The sequence below is a fragment of the Phasianus colchicus genome, chromosome 5 (assembly GCF_987193195.1).
Source record: "Phasianus colchicus chromosome 5, bPhaCol1.hap1.1, whole genome shotgun sequence".
NCBI lineage: Eukaryota > Metazoa > Chordata > Aves > Galliformes > Phasianidae > Phasianus > Phasianus colchicus.
In genome coordinates this window covers 51,904,938-51,921,116 of record NC_143440.1, presented here as the reverse complement: position 1 = coordinate 51,921,116, position 16,179 = coordinate 51,904,938, and the positions used below count along the sequence as shown (strand labels likewise).

The 16,179-nt window shown below is 39.2% G+C and overlaps 1 protein-coding gene across 2 annotated transcripts in view; it reads right to left on the bottom strand.

Annotated features, from left to right (window-relative positions):
- The window catches only part of ASPG (asparaginase), a 46,262-nt gene that overhangs the window by 4,767 nt on the left and 25,316 nt on the right, over positions 1-16,179 (bottom strand). The window contains exons 9-13 of one of the 2 annotated variants that reach the window (XM_031592911.2): positions 13,662-13,775; positions 10,664-10,783; positions 9,501-9,596; positions 8,470-8,633; positions 3,256-3,342 (exon numbers count right to left, since the gene is read on the bottom strand). In XM_031592911.2, the coding sequence (XP_031448771.1) occupies positions 3,256-3,342; positions 8,470-8,633; positions 9,501-9,596; positions 10,664-10,783; positions 13,662-13,775 (581 nt within the window). Of the gene's footprint in view, positions 1-3,255; positions 3,343-8,027; positions 8,184-8,469; positions 8,634-9,500; positions 9,597-10,663; positions 10,784-13,661; positions 13,776-16,179 lie in introns of those variants that run through there. The other variant, XM_090141716.1, reaches the window with a different exon arrangement.

Here is a 16,179-nt window from a genome sequence, read left to right as displayed (position 1 = left end):
ATATATATACATTTATACAGATATATAAATATGCAGCAGAAAAATCACAGGGATGCTGCGTCAATGACATATCATTTTTGGAAGAAATGATTATGCACTCTTTTGCAGTTTCAGCATGGCCAATGTAGTTATGACAGAAGAGCTAAGATACTAGGAACAGTGATAATCCAATTACGCTGCCTCATTTTGTGCCTCCCTGTCACACCAGTATCAAGCAAACTGAGTTACAGGAGCTGTTGGGCAAATTACACCAAAAAGCTGCTTGGGTTTCAGAGAGCTGAGAAGGACAAGAGCCAGTGCAGATCTGGGAAGGAGTGTGAGCAGCTAAATGACACTTCGGGTTCCCTCCTGCCACCTACAGTGGCTGGATTTCATCTTTCCAAGGAACACAAAGCTCTGCTCTTCCAGTGATTCTCCTATTTCATTGCTTATACAAAACAATCAGGAAAGACCTTCTGCTTTTTGGGTGCATCATCAACATTTTTTTTTTTTTAATTTTTATTTTAAAGAAAACCTGTAAAAAACTGAAGTACAAAGCATGGGTTGTCCCATCCTGAGCATATCTGGGAGTGTTATTCTTATCCAGTATTTCCACATCTCTCATAGCTGCAGCAGATTGTTTTGTAAGACAGGAGGCATTATAAGCTTGGCCCCAGTTTGTACAAGGCACATTTATTTCTTCTCTCTCAGAACTAGCCCTCAAAATTTGTTAAAATACAAGCACCTTATTTAGAATGTCACTGATTTTCTGCACTTCTGTTGTATATAATTTTATGCAATCTAAAAAAAAAATGAAATAGGAAAGTTTGGTTTTATTGCTTCTACTTAATTTTGTGAAGTACAGACTTGAATAGTGTCTCAGTTCTACACAGACTTCTTCCTACCTAAAACAAAACCCAAAAGCAACTGTTTACCAATTGCAGAGCATGACAAGCCTTCAGAGTGTGGCTGCCTGCCCCAGTATGTCTGATCATGGCCTGTTTCTGCAAAGATGCCAATGCTACTGCAGTAGAGATTCTGCTGTTTTTAATAGATAGGATGCTAACATTGAGATCTGTTTTGCATTTTAAAACAAAGCTATAGACCAGATTCCCAGCATCAACAAACTGATTCTAAAGAGCAGACTAACACCTCTCACTTCCTCAAAATAAAGCAAATGATGAAACCATGAAAAATTTAACAAGATCACTTTGGCTGCATCCATGCGCATCTCCACTTCATACATGAGTTCTTGTGTACACTGTCCAAGTCCCATTTCTGGTGGGAACTCCTTTCCCTCTCAAACATCACCAGTGCCAACAGAGCACATTTATTTTTATCTCCTTCCCAAAATTATGAATCCAAACATAAGGAAATTGAGGAGGCAGGGTAAAAAATTCAGTGTTTGTGGCTTTATGGGAAAGTCAGTTTGTTTGATGATAGATAACTAGTAATGCAAAAATGTGCTTCTAGTAACAGAGAACTGTATGGAGAAAAAAAAAGAGCTGGTTAAGGGCAGTAACCCAGAGAGTATCAGATAGCAAGCAGCTTTGTTGTTCTGAACTCCAAGAAGTGGACACAGAATCATAGAATGGCCTGGGTAGAAAAGAACCACAAAGATCATCTAGTTTCAACCCCCCTGCTATGTGCAGGGTCACCAACCAGCAGACCAGGCTGCCCAGAGCCACATCCAGCCTGGCCTTGAATGCCTCCAGGGATGGGGCATCCACAACCTCTGTGGGCAACCTGTTCCAATGAAATCCAATGACATACTGACATGGGGACAAATTCAGACTGATACAAACGGCACCTTAAGGTACATTATATAAGGATAGCAGAGACATAGGAAAATAGTTCAGATTAGGTGAAGGGAAGATGTTACAAACAGACTGTTCTATCAGCAGCTCAGCCATGTGAAAATGCTGTTTTTATATTAACCATTATCACCATTAATAAAAGTTTAAGATATCTCCAAACCTCAAAGCAAAATATTAGCTTTGAACAAGAAATCACACCATACAGATGCAATATGTGCCACGGTCCCTGAAATGCTGCAACAAACAGTGTCAGAAGCACTTTCTGTTTACCCCTTGTTCTCTTTGTGGACGCCCCACTCATGTCAGCCAGCCAAACAGGTTCTGCACATGGTGCAGCGCTAAGCAAGGGGCCAACCTATTTGCAGAGGAATTCTCTAAGCCACTCCTCTTGTCTTGATGGATGGATACAATGCAAAGGAAGGGCTCACTTCTGTCCTATCACCCGCAGCGCCTAATATGTGAAGCACATATTAGAACTCAGTGGTAAAACTCCTATTATCCAGTCTCCCCTGAGTAAATTACGACAACTGAAAAACTTCAGTTTTATTTCTTCATTCTGGAATTATTTAAAGGACAGGGTCTGGTCCCTACAGAAATGCATACTTATCCAGACCTTATAGATTTGAGGACGATATGCAGTCCTCAAATTGAGACTTGCCCTGGCAAGCCTCAATTTCCAGACAATTCCTGATACAGAGGCTGGTGTTGAGGGATTTTTGTTGTTGTTTTTTGTATTTCAGAGGAAAAGAAGAAATGAAGTAAAACCAACCAGTAATGTTAGGAAATTAATAAAAGCCTTCTCACAGTTTTGAGCTCATAATTCAAAACCTTGAAGGGAAAACACAAAATCAGGTATCTATTTCTTTTTGAAATATGTATCCTTAACATTAAAGCACCTTATCTATTAACAGCAACTGTATGGAAAACTGCTTTAATAGAGGATTATATTCACTTAAAATTAAATAGAGGTGGTGAGCACTTACTGTTTTGGAGTGAAATGCATTTGAAATGCATTTGATTTACATATTTTGAGAAAGACACTTGTTAAAGCTGCTCCCATCGAAGTAACGAAATGATTTTATTTTAATAAAAATTATGCACTGTGTGCAACTTTGTTTTCAAATAGAGATGCTATTCAAAAATCTATTTCCTTCTCTTTGAGACTGAAATTGCTTGGAAAAAACCGTGTGCTTTCTTCTTGGTCACTTATCCTCACAATATTCCTTTATTTTGGAGCCCTCTTGACTTATCGGTGTTGCAACACTGAGTTGATTATAAATTTCATCAGTTCTCTTGTTTCTTCATTATTAGTTTTGCACAGGAGGAGTCGCATGTCATGTGCCAGAGACACAGGGAATAACTTCCTTGAAAGCTGTTCTTCATTCTGAGAGTCTCCTCTGAAAAATCCTTCCCTTCCATCTCAATTTTAGGGCCCCTCCTTCCCTAAAATCACATTTACCTGCAAAGTATTGTTCCAGTGTTCTCCAAGTCATGGCTTGAAAGATGTGCTCCTGTTTCTCGTAATAAATTGATCACCTGTATGTGCCTTTAAGAAAGAAACAGAAAAGAAAAGGAAATAATTTAATCACAGATTCTGAGAAATTTCTGAAACAAATTTCCTTCCCTTTTCCACAGAAACTCTGGTGAGTCGTGGACAAGGCCTCTAAGATACTGTCCTGGGTAGAAAATAACATGACAGATTAAAAAAAAATTACAAAATACACTTTCATGAGCGGCCTAATGAAAGGTTTAGAACTTGGTTCCAAAGGGAGGTGACTCGACCCCTCTGCTAAGCAAATAATCTAGGTTACAAACCTAAAAGCATACTGTTTTCTCCAGAAAGAGTGAGATGGCATCGGAAATTAAAAACTAAACACTGCAGTGACAATGTGGGAGTCATTTTGATAGGGCAAATAACATGAGTTATTTCCCCTATCAGACGTATTTTTTCGAAGCATATTTAATTTATATATTTGTTTCATGGCAAAGCATTACTGGAACAAAAAGCACCACAAGTTGGTTATCTGAAATATTTTCTCAGGAGGGTCCCTTATAACACAGCTAGTCACCCACAAGCATCTCCTTGAGAAAGCAAATAATGGCACTGCATCCTATTTTTCAGTCTACAGTGGAGAATAAATTCTACATTTCTACAATTCTACATCCCCTACGAAGACAGGCTGAGGGAGCTGGGCTTGTTCAGCCTGGAGAAAAGAAGGCTGTGGGGTGACCTCATTGCAGCCTTTCAGTACCTAAAGGGAGCCTACGAACAGGAGGGGAATCAACTCTTTGAAATGGTAGATAACTGCAGGACGAGGGGAAATGGTTTTAAGTTGAGGGAGGGAAGATTTAGGCTGGATATCAGAGAGAAGTTCTTTAGAGAGTGGTGAGGTGCTGGAACAGGCTGCCCAGAGAGGTTGTGGATGCCCCGTCCATCCCTGGAGGTGTTCAAGGCCAGACTGGATGGGGCCCTGGGCAGCCTGGTCTAGCATTAAATGAGGAGGTTGGTGGCCCTGCATGTGGCAGGGGGGTTGGAGATTCATGATCCTTGAGGTCCCTTCCAACCCTGGCCATTCTGTGATTCTGTGAATTCTTAGACCAGTAATTAGCTGAAAAGTGTTAAATTTGATACTGTGACTATGAAGAGCAAGAAAGCACAGACCACCACTCACATCCCCATCACTCAATGTGAAAAATACGTGGGGCTAAGCTGTGCAGCAGCTTGTTCCTATTTGCGTTCAAAATGGCACCTATATTCTCAAAAAACTTAAGTTCTATCCAACCCTATCACTTCTTACATTTACCCACAAAAGCATTATTCAGACTTCAAGAGGCTGGCTGTGCATTTGCTGATATGTCTTATGCACAAGAGAGGTGTTTGTCTTCAGATGTTGTTTCTGCTCTTCTATGGCTCTGCTAAAGCCTCAGAAGGACCAGTGGTTTAACTGATGTTATGAGCAATAAAATTCTTGGCAACAGTTCAGATGAGACTCCCTTTCTAACATGACAGCATACAACCAAGAGCAGTACAACTGCTGGACAACTAAAGTATAATTTTAGAGAAAAGGCCAATGTCCCCATGTTAACCTGCAGTGCAGAGCTGCTTGTCCAGTTCAGCTTCATCTAATAAGCAAAACCATGAGGATGTGTGGTAGCTGCGAATTGCTCCTGTCTGCCTTTCCTTAGCTCCATCTGTTACCTGACCATGGCTCTGGCTCAGACAGATACAGCCCATACCATACAAACAGTGCTATTTCATGGTACTGAAATTAGCTTTTTGATACTGCCACTGATATTTGTTTGCTCTCCAATGGAAAATATAACAAACCAAAAGTGTCTAGTGTCTTCCCTGCTCTGATTCTATTACTGATGATAACATTGAAGATTAAAAACAAAAACAAAAAAAACCCCAAACCAATGTAAACTAGTATTTTAATGACTGAAGAGCAAAATAAAGGGTTTAGTGTGATCTTCACATCCATTCCCATGCTCAAAGTTTAAGATCCAGATAAAGACACCAGAACTTGTGGTTCACAAGTGCTCTGACTTTGCAGCCACCATGATGCCGCATAGTACGTATCATCCTAGGCTTTGACTTGGCAGACACTTACAGAAGGGAATTGACTTCAAAAGGCATGAATCACACATGTGAAATGAACACACATGTAAGAGTTTGCAAGGTTGGGGCCCTAGGGTATACACCTTCCACCAACTCTCTTTAAAGAAATGCAGGTGTAATGTATATCCAAACTTGACAGGCTTCATTCTTTTTAATGCTTGCTTCCCTAGCAACTGCGATGGTTATGGCAGGATGAGCTTAGTTTCACTTCTTCGGTTTTCTACAGAGTATCAGTGGGAATTTTATGCTCAAGGATTGTAAGGACAAACTTCAGAATACTTTTCTAAACTTTAGTGTTTAAATTCTCGCTCTGCCTTCGATTTCCTGATGTAAACGGAACCTTGCAAAATAGCAAGTATTTAAATTTTTATTTACGTGGGAGGTAATTTTACTGCCTCTAATCTGATGTTCTCACAGCAATACACCAGAAACTCCCGGTTTTCAACCTCTTACCACTGTGTTATAAGTAAATGGAAGTGCTTTGACTACATAAAACATACACTTTTTATTCAAGACATTTTCCTGCTTAGAAAAGTTTCTGTTATTAAGAAAATATTATTCTATTGTTTTGAAAATGAATTATCCCTGGAGGGTACTCTAAGAAATTAAAGGAATGCTACTAATTTTGATATGTCAAGCAACTGGCCTAAATTAACAGTGGTCTGTTTAACTTCATGCATAAAGCGAATGAGACTACCTGTAAATTGCAGTTACAAATGAAAAAGCGGAAATGCGGTACTTTATTTCTTTATTTCTCATTTAGAACTGGACTCTGCATTTTACCATCTACAGAAATAGAGAGACATTTAGAGTAAAAAAAAAAAAAAAAGAAAAAACAAACTTAAGAGACTACCATTGATATAGAACAAATTGCTGATCTGTAAGTGACAGTACTGCGCTAAGATGCTTTTAAGAGGAGACATAACTCCTGATCATCCTTACACGTTACGAAATGGAGAAGCGAAATCAGTCATCATTGCACAAATTTACATGCTAGGTTAAAAGGCAAGCTGCTGAACAATGTGACATACAAAACTGAGGGAAAGCTGCTTTTAAGATGAACGGATTCTGTACTGCAATTATATTCCAATTAAGCAAATATTAATTCTCAGAAAATGGGATTAGGCTGATGCAATATTCAGTAAAATTGAGAAAGTTACAATATGAAACATTATAAAGCATTGACTGCTCATTAAAGTTGGTTTTCCCCCTTCCCTTTCTGCACACAGTACACTGCACCAGGATAATCTTCACTTTCAGCACGCAACCATTTAATAAACAGAATTTAAATATTTCTGTAGCTCACATCTTTTTAGTGGGTATCTAATTACACACACATAAAGCTGTCTGATCTTTACCCATCTTCTTGCATGCTTATCAGCGTGAAATGCAGTGTGAGTACACAGCAGATCATAAACACAAAATTATGAAATTAGTTCCAAGTCAACTCTTCCTCTCCTTACATCAGCTGAAACAAAAAGAGAAACTGAAAATGGTTATGGTTCAGTTTCCTTTTACAGCTCCCAATATCAAAATGTGTGTGCAGTTTTAAAGAGCTTAAGAGTCATAGTAGGAGTCTTAATATAGGAGTGGCAATGCTAAAGAATCCAAACAACAAGCTCATGTGAAATTCCTCAGGCGGTAGTTGGGTGCGGTAAAAAAAAAAAAAAAAGTAGGTGCCTGATTTGCAGGAACATCTAATGGTATCTAACGCTTTAGCATTTTCTCACATTGGACTAGAGCCACTTCAATTCAGCTACGAGGTTATTTGTTTGATTTGCTGTTGGGCTTGTTTTTGCTTTAAGACTTCAAGGGTTTGCCACTGAAGAGCTCATGTATTCGTAAGACAAAGCAACAACTTATAAATCCATAGGGGATCGTGTAGCAGGTATGGCAGCAGCACAGCGGGGCCAAACAGGACTTAAAATCTCAAGTTAATAGGGCCAGTTGAGTTTTCTTGCATTTGGTGGCTTAGACAGGCAAAAAGGTTACTTCTGTAGCCAATGCAAAAACATGGCTGTCAGACCTGCCGGGGAACAGTCTCCAGCCTGAAAGACCAGGTGAACTTGTCAACGTGAGAAAGCTGTAGGAATATCTGGGGACAGACACCCATGAAGACCATTACAGTTCTACCACTCCAAGCTCCATTATGTAAAATAGCTTCTCTCCTGCCATCATACAGACTGAATATGAGATAAGGAGCTGAAAGTGGATCAAAGAAACAAGAGATTAGGGCATGCAGCTTCTAACACGTTGGAAGGCCAGTGGCTCTATGAATCCCCAGGCTATAAAAAACAACTGTTTTAAAATTAAACTTCTCCTAACTGATAACTTTTACACACTATGTCACGGCCATCCCTTAAGAGTATGCAACATGGAGAAGACCAGTACATCACTTGTCCATGACTATCATTCAATAACTGCTGACATTCAGAACAACAGGAAGAGGAAATCCACACAGCAGGCAGAGCCATACAGACATCTCATATTATTACGAGTGGGTGGAAGAGAAAAAAAAAAAAAAGAAAATCAAAGAAGTCACCCAGCAAGAGACTCAAGCAAGCATAGGTGGAAGGGAAAGACTAAAACGTGACAACCTACCAGTATATTTTGTGCCAACTGAAACAGTCTGGTCTTGATGAGAAAGGGGAGGGCAGAAAGAAAATAAACTTCCCTGGGTCCAAACTGCGTTCACACTTCTGACAGTCAAAATGAGTATTCAGTTTGGCTCTGTTTTATAAAGAAGCCTCATAGCAGAAAGTGGAGACCTGAAATTACGGACAAAGCCTTGGCAAGAAGGCAGCAATAAGTCACCTTATGCTAAAATTCTACATGCGTACAAAGTTTTCTCTTTAATTTTCTGTTATTTCAAAAATAGTTTTAATTTAGGCTAGTCACATCCTTTGAAACAAAGCTGTTTTGTGTTGTTTTCACTGCTGTTATTTACGCGTGATCGCTGAGACAACACAAGGCCAAAAAAATAGGGATGGACTTTAACATTCAAATTGATGTAATGTTTAAAAGCTTAAGATGAAGTGGTATATAAATTGTTACCTGAACTTGATCGCATTCATCAGTGGGGTAGATCCGTATCTGTCTCTAGCGTAAACAGTTGCACCAGATGTTAACAAATACTCAACTAGTGGTAAATGCCCTTCAGAGGCTGCAATATGAAGTGGAGTTCGGCCATCATAGTCTTCACAGCTTAGGTTTCCACCCTACAAAACGACAGGTCTTTCACATGCTAAAAAGGTAATGGCTGCACATGAAATTGTTGGTACAGCAAACCACAACAACTTGTAGCACCAAAATATTAACCTTACAAGTTTATCTCATAGTGATATTTCTAGCACCAGTACAGGTATTTATTTCACTCTCCATATCTCATTCCAGCCCCCTCAGATAGGCTTTTCACTGCTCTACACTGCACAGCATCTTTGTGCCTAGAGTCTGCTAATTTTGTCTTTTGTCTAGAGTTTGATAATTTTGTTCATTGTTATTTTCAAGATACATTTATCCTTTTTCTAGACCCATTATCAAAGCCTCAAGAATAGAGTTAGAACAAGGAAAATTAAAAACAAAGAGCTGTAGGCAATGATACAGGGTAATAGGTATTTCTTTTTTCAAGGATAATCCAAGCTAGAGCTATGGGGAGAGCCAAAATCCTGATTTAACACTGAACTGTGTTTCACTTAAATATAATCTCCAAGTTCTTTCTTTTTTTTTTAAATCATGACAGATTTACATCCAAAAGCTGGATACTATGAATATGCATAAAGAGAGTTAAATGAAAGAAAGCAGCACAAATCATTTTAAAGCGTTCCAAAGTTAGCAGATAAGAACTTGCATATTAATCTACCTGTATTTTTGCAGTTCAAAAGAAAATGAAAGCAGCTGAGAACCAGATAGAGGAAAGAACATACCAATTTTGAAGGCAAAGTCTGAAGTGCCTAGAAACTAGTTCTATTAGTCAAAGCTCCTTGAATTTAAGACTTATATCGTTGCTTCCCAGAGAGCATTAGCTTCCTCCAATCATGTACAGCTCTACTTGAATACTTATTCACAAACTGTGAATTTCACATTACCATTTCTGCTATGGCTTTCAGTGCATCTTTGTCACCCAGTTTAGCTGCAGCACAAGCCAAAGGTGGAATTAATGCATCTCTTACAGCTTCTAACTCCTGAGAAACAAATAAAAATAAACATTTAATATCAGCTTCGCCTGTAATGTGATTAAAATCTAAGTCATAAAAACTCTGCCCTTATGCTTTCATGTAAAGTTTTCAAATTAGTCATCTGGATATTTTAAAATGGTAGCATTTTGTTCTTGGAAGGAAAGAAGTCTCATGTTTACTTTACATTTTGTATCTCTCCCATCCATGATTTATATTCCTCCCTAGCAACACTACAATTACCTGGTATCTATATATACCATTTAAAGTGCACATACTAATTACCATCTCTGCCCTGCCACAGTTACACATCAGTACAGTAAGAGAAACAGGGCTGGTAGGAGTTAGAGGAGATCATTATCATTTATTCTCGTCAAGAATGAATCAACTTTAGTCATGTGAGTCCTCAGATATCTGTGTAATCTGTACTTCCAAACCTCCCATTTCTCATACTAAAGAACTACCATAAATTCAGTATTCATATAGCTATTAAAAATCTCATCTTCCCTCAAACCACGTCAAGAGGAAAGCAAACGCTTGTTTCTAAGAACCAATACTATAGTTTCTGACTTTCCAATTGAGACTAATATTAAAAACCACAAATTATACTTGTGTAACGCTTCCTCAGTATCATCCTTCTATGACTGCGTGCACAATTAAGCTGTTTTACCCCTTACTATTTGGCTTGCTCCAAACTGTCAATACATTTGACCACAAAAACACACAGCACTTTTTCATATCATTGATACCCTGAATTATAGCAACTGTCTGAGGCTTGTTATTGTAGCCAGGCAGCCAAGAAAATAAAGTCAAGATGGGCTACAAAGAAGGAAGAAAAAAAAAAACAAAAACCTAACAAAACAACAAATGTAATGTGTTTTTAATTAAAACCATTTTAATGCCCTGCTTGTCATTGTGTCCTTTCTCCCCACCCCAGCTGGTTAGCTGGGGCACTTGGTACTGAGAAAATAATCTAAAAGTTCCAGTGTTCCATTTTTCTTTCAGCTGTAAACTAGGTTCATTTAACTGAGTTTACAGATTTACATGAGTTTGGGTTTAAATATTTGAAGATATACCTCCTTGCAGCTGATACTTAGAGATCTGGCAATCACTTGAATAAACTTGCTATCTCTGAGAGAGATCTTGGCTCCTGTGGGTACAACAGTCATTTCTCCTCTTAGATTCTCACTCAGCATCTGAAAAGCAAGCAATCAAACCCTTTGTTAGCAAAGGAAAATATGGTAGTAGTCTAATAAAAAAAAAACTTAGGATCAACTAAGAAAACTGTTTGGAGGAATTATGGAAAGTAACTGAATGCAGACAAAAGATTAAATAAATAAATAGTTACTGTCCCATGAGGACTGCAAGTTTAAAAAGACAAAAGGGGGAGGGGAGGAGAAGGGACAGGCAAATAAAACTTTCTTCCAAAGCAAAAAAACAAACTAAGCACATAACAAAACACCTCAATTTTTAGAGTATGCAGACAAAAGTTCCCTAATGGAGTATGCTGAAGCCTACTTAAAAACACAGAGATATTGAGTAATTAGCAGAGCAAGGCGGAAGACCAGAATATTTTGAAATGCTGCCTTCTGCCAGCGTTCCCAACACCCGGTACTCCTACACAGACTGTGTGCTTAGGCCTCAAAACAAAGCCCAGTGCTGCCTGTGGAAGTCATCTATTTCAACTGATTTTCAAACAGCTCCAGTAGCCCTGATTTTGTTAACATTTTTGGCCACAGAACCAGTTTTGAATGCAGAGCTTCTGTAGTAGTGCTCATTACTTAATCATAAAACAGGTGTGAATAGTATGCAGTGTGAGAGCATCTGATACAAGCAGGAAAAAACAAGAGACAACAAAAATGGACAGCCAATTCATGTGTAGAAATTGCTGGAACATGACAATAAAGAAACAAAAATGCTGTGAAAAGCAGGCTGTATGAAATCTGGAGAACAAGGAGAGAAGCCATTCACAATTTTACATACTGGCACCCTTTCACTACGGGTTGCTGATGCAGCTACAAAGCACGTAGTTGCTTCAATTAGAATTTTAAAAAGCAAGATTGTGAAAGTTTGCAAAAACAGATGTGATGTTGGAAGGAGGAATGCCCCAGGTTCACTTATGTCTAGGCATGCCCTTTATTACAAAAAAAGCTCCCGAGCGCTGACAACACTATAGCTGTCTGCTGGAAGAGTCCCATGTACATGTAACTCACTCAGATGATACCAATTGCTTTGGCACACTTATAGAGTTTGACAGGTTGAGATCATTACTTTGCACAAGTAACCCTAGCAATTGGCACCTATGCTAAAGGCACCCAATGTGAAAATCCTGCGTGCCTTACTCAGTCCTACCAGCTCTGCAGCCATTTGCATGTATCTGGGGGCACATTCCTTCCTTCTTCATGTTGAAAGAGAATCCTAAAATAACCACGCCAGCTTCAGGAGAGTTTCTGTCTCTTGGGAGACCATTGTTTGGTGATATGCTTAGCTGAGGGTATTGCCACAGACAACATATTTCCAGGCTTTCTTCTTCTCCTGATCTCTACCACTCATTCCTGCCCAGGCAACGTAGCATGTTGCTCCCTTAGTTGTGCCAACACAACTGTTTGTGAGTCTGTACAGTGAGACAAATGAGGAAACTGGTCCTGCTTAACTCAAAGAAATTGCAAAAGTTATTTGTTTTTCACGTCGTGTAAGGGAGCTGGCAGCACTACCTCATAACACCATGTAACACATTACAGATGATGCAGGAATACCATGCGCCAGTGGTACCTAAAACACAGTATCACCAAGTCCTCACCTGAATAATTCAGCTATCTCGCCTTGGCAAACTGGATCTCAAATTAAGTTTTAACCCATACACCTAGGCAGGATGTCAGCCGGAAAGTTTCTCCGGTTCCAGGTCAAATGATCCTCTGTGCAAGAAGATTAAAGTCTACATTAAGAAAGAGGCTAGTATACGTGTATTCCACGGGTCAGTGAGTCTACCAAGGGGGCATCAGTAAAGAGCCTGGGTTTCTGAAGTGTATATACACAAACACATGCAATACCACAACTTACAACGTCGCGCTGCCTGTTTAGCATGTTGTTGCACAGAGTATGTTCTTGCCATCCTCACTGAAAAAAAAAAACCACAGCCTCTCCTCCTCTCATTTTTCAGAGTAAGGACTTCAGCAGACAACACAAAGCTCCGAAACAGAAAGTATTTCCAAGTACAGTTCGTGGTTCTTTCAGTCATCCACTTATGGTCACAGGTACCCTAACATGCTTGTCTCAGAGCTCCTACTGAGCATGAATTTCTTTCAATTTTAATTAAAAAAAAAAACAAAAACACCAACATTATTAGATATACACGTGCACTCAGTGCTTTAGACTAGAGAGTGACTCATTGTGATGTCATCTCCCAAAGTGTCATGATTTTGGTTTCACTGCATGCAGGCACAGAAACATATGCATTCCTGTAGTCTGCTGCTCCCCCCACCTAAAGCTCTGTGTTCCTTGTATACAGGAACTTTATCATTTAGGGTAAAATGCCATAATTAAAAAACGATGAACAGAAAGAGCTATGTTAAAGGGGCTAAGATTTTTAAATACATTATGATTGGTTCTTAAAATAATCCTCTACTTTTGATGTATTTATAAAATGCATCCCTGAATCTCACAGCGGTAGTACTGTAAAGGAAGAGGCTGTACATACCATTCATTTTTAAAATTAGCTTTACCACTAATATCAATGACACGATCTTTGCTGACATCAGGAGAGTTAGTATTCTGCCTCCCTTATTAATTTCCACACATATTCTTTTGTATGGAAATGTCCAACGCAGACTACTGCATTTTTATGGCTTGGTCATAGTCTTCAACTGATTTATGCAGATAATTCTCTTCTTCCCCAATCTACATACATTTCTTTGCCTAAGAGTATTTTCTATAAGAAAAAAAAACCCAAAATGATGTTCACACTAACCAGTTGTTTTTAAATGGAAGGGAGAATCTCAAAGCATCCAGCTGAGCAGAAGTTAGCACAGTAGCTGAGGAAGTTAAAGCCTTTCAAGGTCACTCTGAAATATTTACCTGTCTCTTCTCCTCCCAGCTAAGCTCACTCTTGCTGAGCGCGTATGACAGTTTAGTTAAGGCTGCCTCTGGTGTCATATCACTTCCAGGAATTACTCCAACATCAGCGAGAGTCTGAAGGAAAAGAAATAATGGCTCCAATTAGCATAGCATGCAGAAATATCTTTGTGTACTGAAGACGGACACGAATGTGCAGCAACACAGAATACAGCATGCAGCCGTGCCTCCGCACTCTTACTCCTACTGCCACTGTAATCTTAAAATTTCTGTAATCTTAGCTATCAAATACTGGGCAAATACTAGAGCCAGTTGAATAAAGCTGGCTTATACTTTGCATTCCTTTTCACGCGGCAACGCTGAAGAATTCAGCCTCGCCATGGTCACTTACTGTGCTCAGATGGAAAGGTCACTGCTCTGCATCAGCTATCCACAGAGTCGTCAGATGACTTTTACTGAAAAGCTGCAGTTGCTCCATTTTAACCCAGTGGTGTTGTGAACACTGCCAAGTCGGCTGCTCTTACTCAGACATATTTACCGTTCTTTTATGGGGCATATCTTTGGATGACTTCCAGCACTACAGTGTGCTCACAGCAGGAGTGCTTTTATATCCTTTCAGGCTGCACGAGCATTGTGTGATTTAGAACATGCAACTAAAATGCGTAATCTACGCAGTTGTGATGAGAACAACTGTAAAAGATGGCCCAACGTTTTAAACTTATCTTGCTGGTAGTTAATAAAAGCACACCAGCAACTGAACCAGAGTAAGAAGCTGAAGCATCTTTGCCATGGTTAGCAAGCTTCGTAAGTATATAAGAGATAAAGAAGATTTCAGATCCCATCAGTAAATTGTACACGGGTAAACATTCAGGTTTCCATAAACTACAGGCCATTAGCTTTGCTATTACATGATGCTTCACAGCTAAGCATCTTGCAGTAGCTTCTTTGCATTGATTTACTTTCAAGTGCCTTGTACATAAACTTCATCTTTTGAACTTGTTGTGACTTAACTAGTATTTCAGAGCCTCGATCAGCATATCATCATCTCTGAGAGCCCCAGACCAACATAAAAGTCATACGGAAAAAACACATATAAAGTAGATGAGAAATACCCTCTGTACTGGAGAGCTAATCAAATAACAGTTAGGGCTTTTGCAGTAGGCTTAGGAAGGAGTAGGAGGAAGGGATTTCTCAGCTTCCTTCCTATACCTTAAGTCTCTTCCTCAATTATAAGTTTCTGCTTTGCAGATGGTTCAGAAGCCAGACATTCAGTTCATTAAATAAAACCAACACTTCAGTGGAAACCAAGGACACAGCTGACATACTGGATGAGTAAAAAACAGCCTAGCCACATGCAAAGACCTGTGAAAGGCTGTATTTAAAGAAAAAATATATATATTATTGTTAGTTTCCAGCATTCACCCCTGATACTTCCTCCAGCGAGCAGTTTCTCATGAAAAAGAAAAGGCAATGAAAAAACAAGCATTAAGTAATTTTGTAGGATTTGGCTTGCTCAGCAGCATTTTGAAAGATGACAAGAAAACAGGACAACCTCCATCAATGCGTGCTGAAGCAAAACATTAAGTGTTTGATGTAAAAGATGGATACCAGAAGTGAACACATTTCTGCGTGGCCTTGCATGTTTGGTAAGACAACTGCTAGTGACCTGAGTAGAACCTTTTAAATAAACAAATCAACAGTCAGGATTAGAATGTAAAACGCCTGGCACGGAGGGACATGGTTAGCAGGCATGGTGGGGGTGGGCTATGGTTGAACTATATGATCTCTGTGGTCTTTTCCAGCCTTAATGATTCTATCATATTTGCTACAGAGCATGAGATCTCTCCTAAAGTTGATATTTTCAAAACATTCCCCCTTAACTTAGCTAAAATTCTACTAACACCCAAAGAACTGCTCGTATCACGGTATATGAAGTTAGAATACCAAAAAGGTGAAAATAAAAACCCCGACAATTGCTTTTCTTTCTGCTCAAAACAGACTCTGTATCCTTAAAGCAAATATAACCTAAAGCTGTGCCAAAACCAATGTTAAAATAGGCAGGTTTCAACATCAGTTCAGAGGACGTAGGTTTGCCTTACAGTCATGTCAAGAGCAACCAACGATGAGAATAGTCAATGAATACACTCTGCTGGACAGGTGACTACTCCCAACTAAAACAGGTGCCTTAAACAGGGCTGTGCATCACCCTACAGTAGTGCCTCTTGAATACTTAATGGCTGGCTATTATAAAGGCCAGTTAAACCAGCTTCCTTCACACCACCACATGTATCACGTACTCTCATAGAGCTCTGAGCTCTTATTAGTCTCAGTGATGTCGTATCTTAACACACAATTAAGAAACTCACTACAAAATGTCCTGTATAGTAAGAGCATTGACTGCTTAAATACAACTGATTTCCATTCTGCAAGACGTATGCTTCCTTACACATTGTTCCCCTTCTTGCTGAATTCAATTGCACTTCAGTCAAATAAACAGGGATATTTAGAATACTGCTTGGAT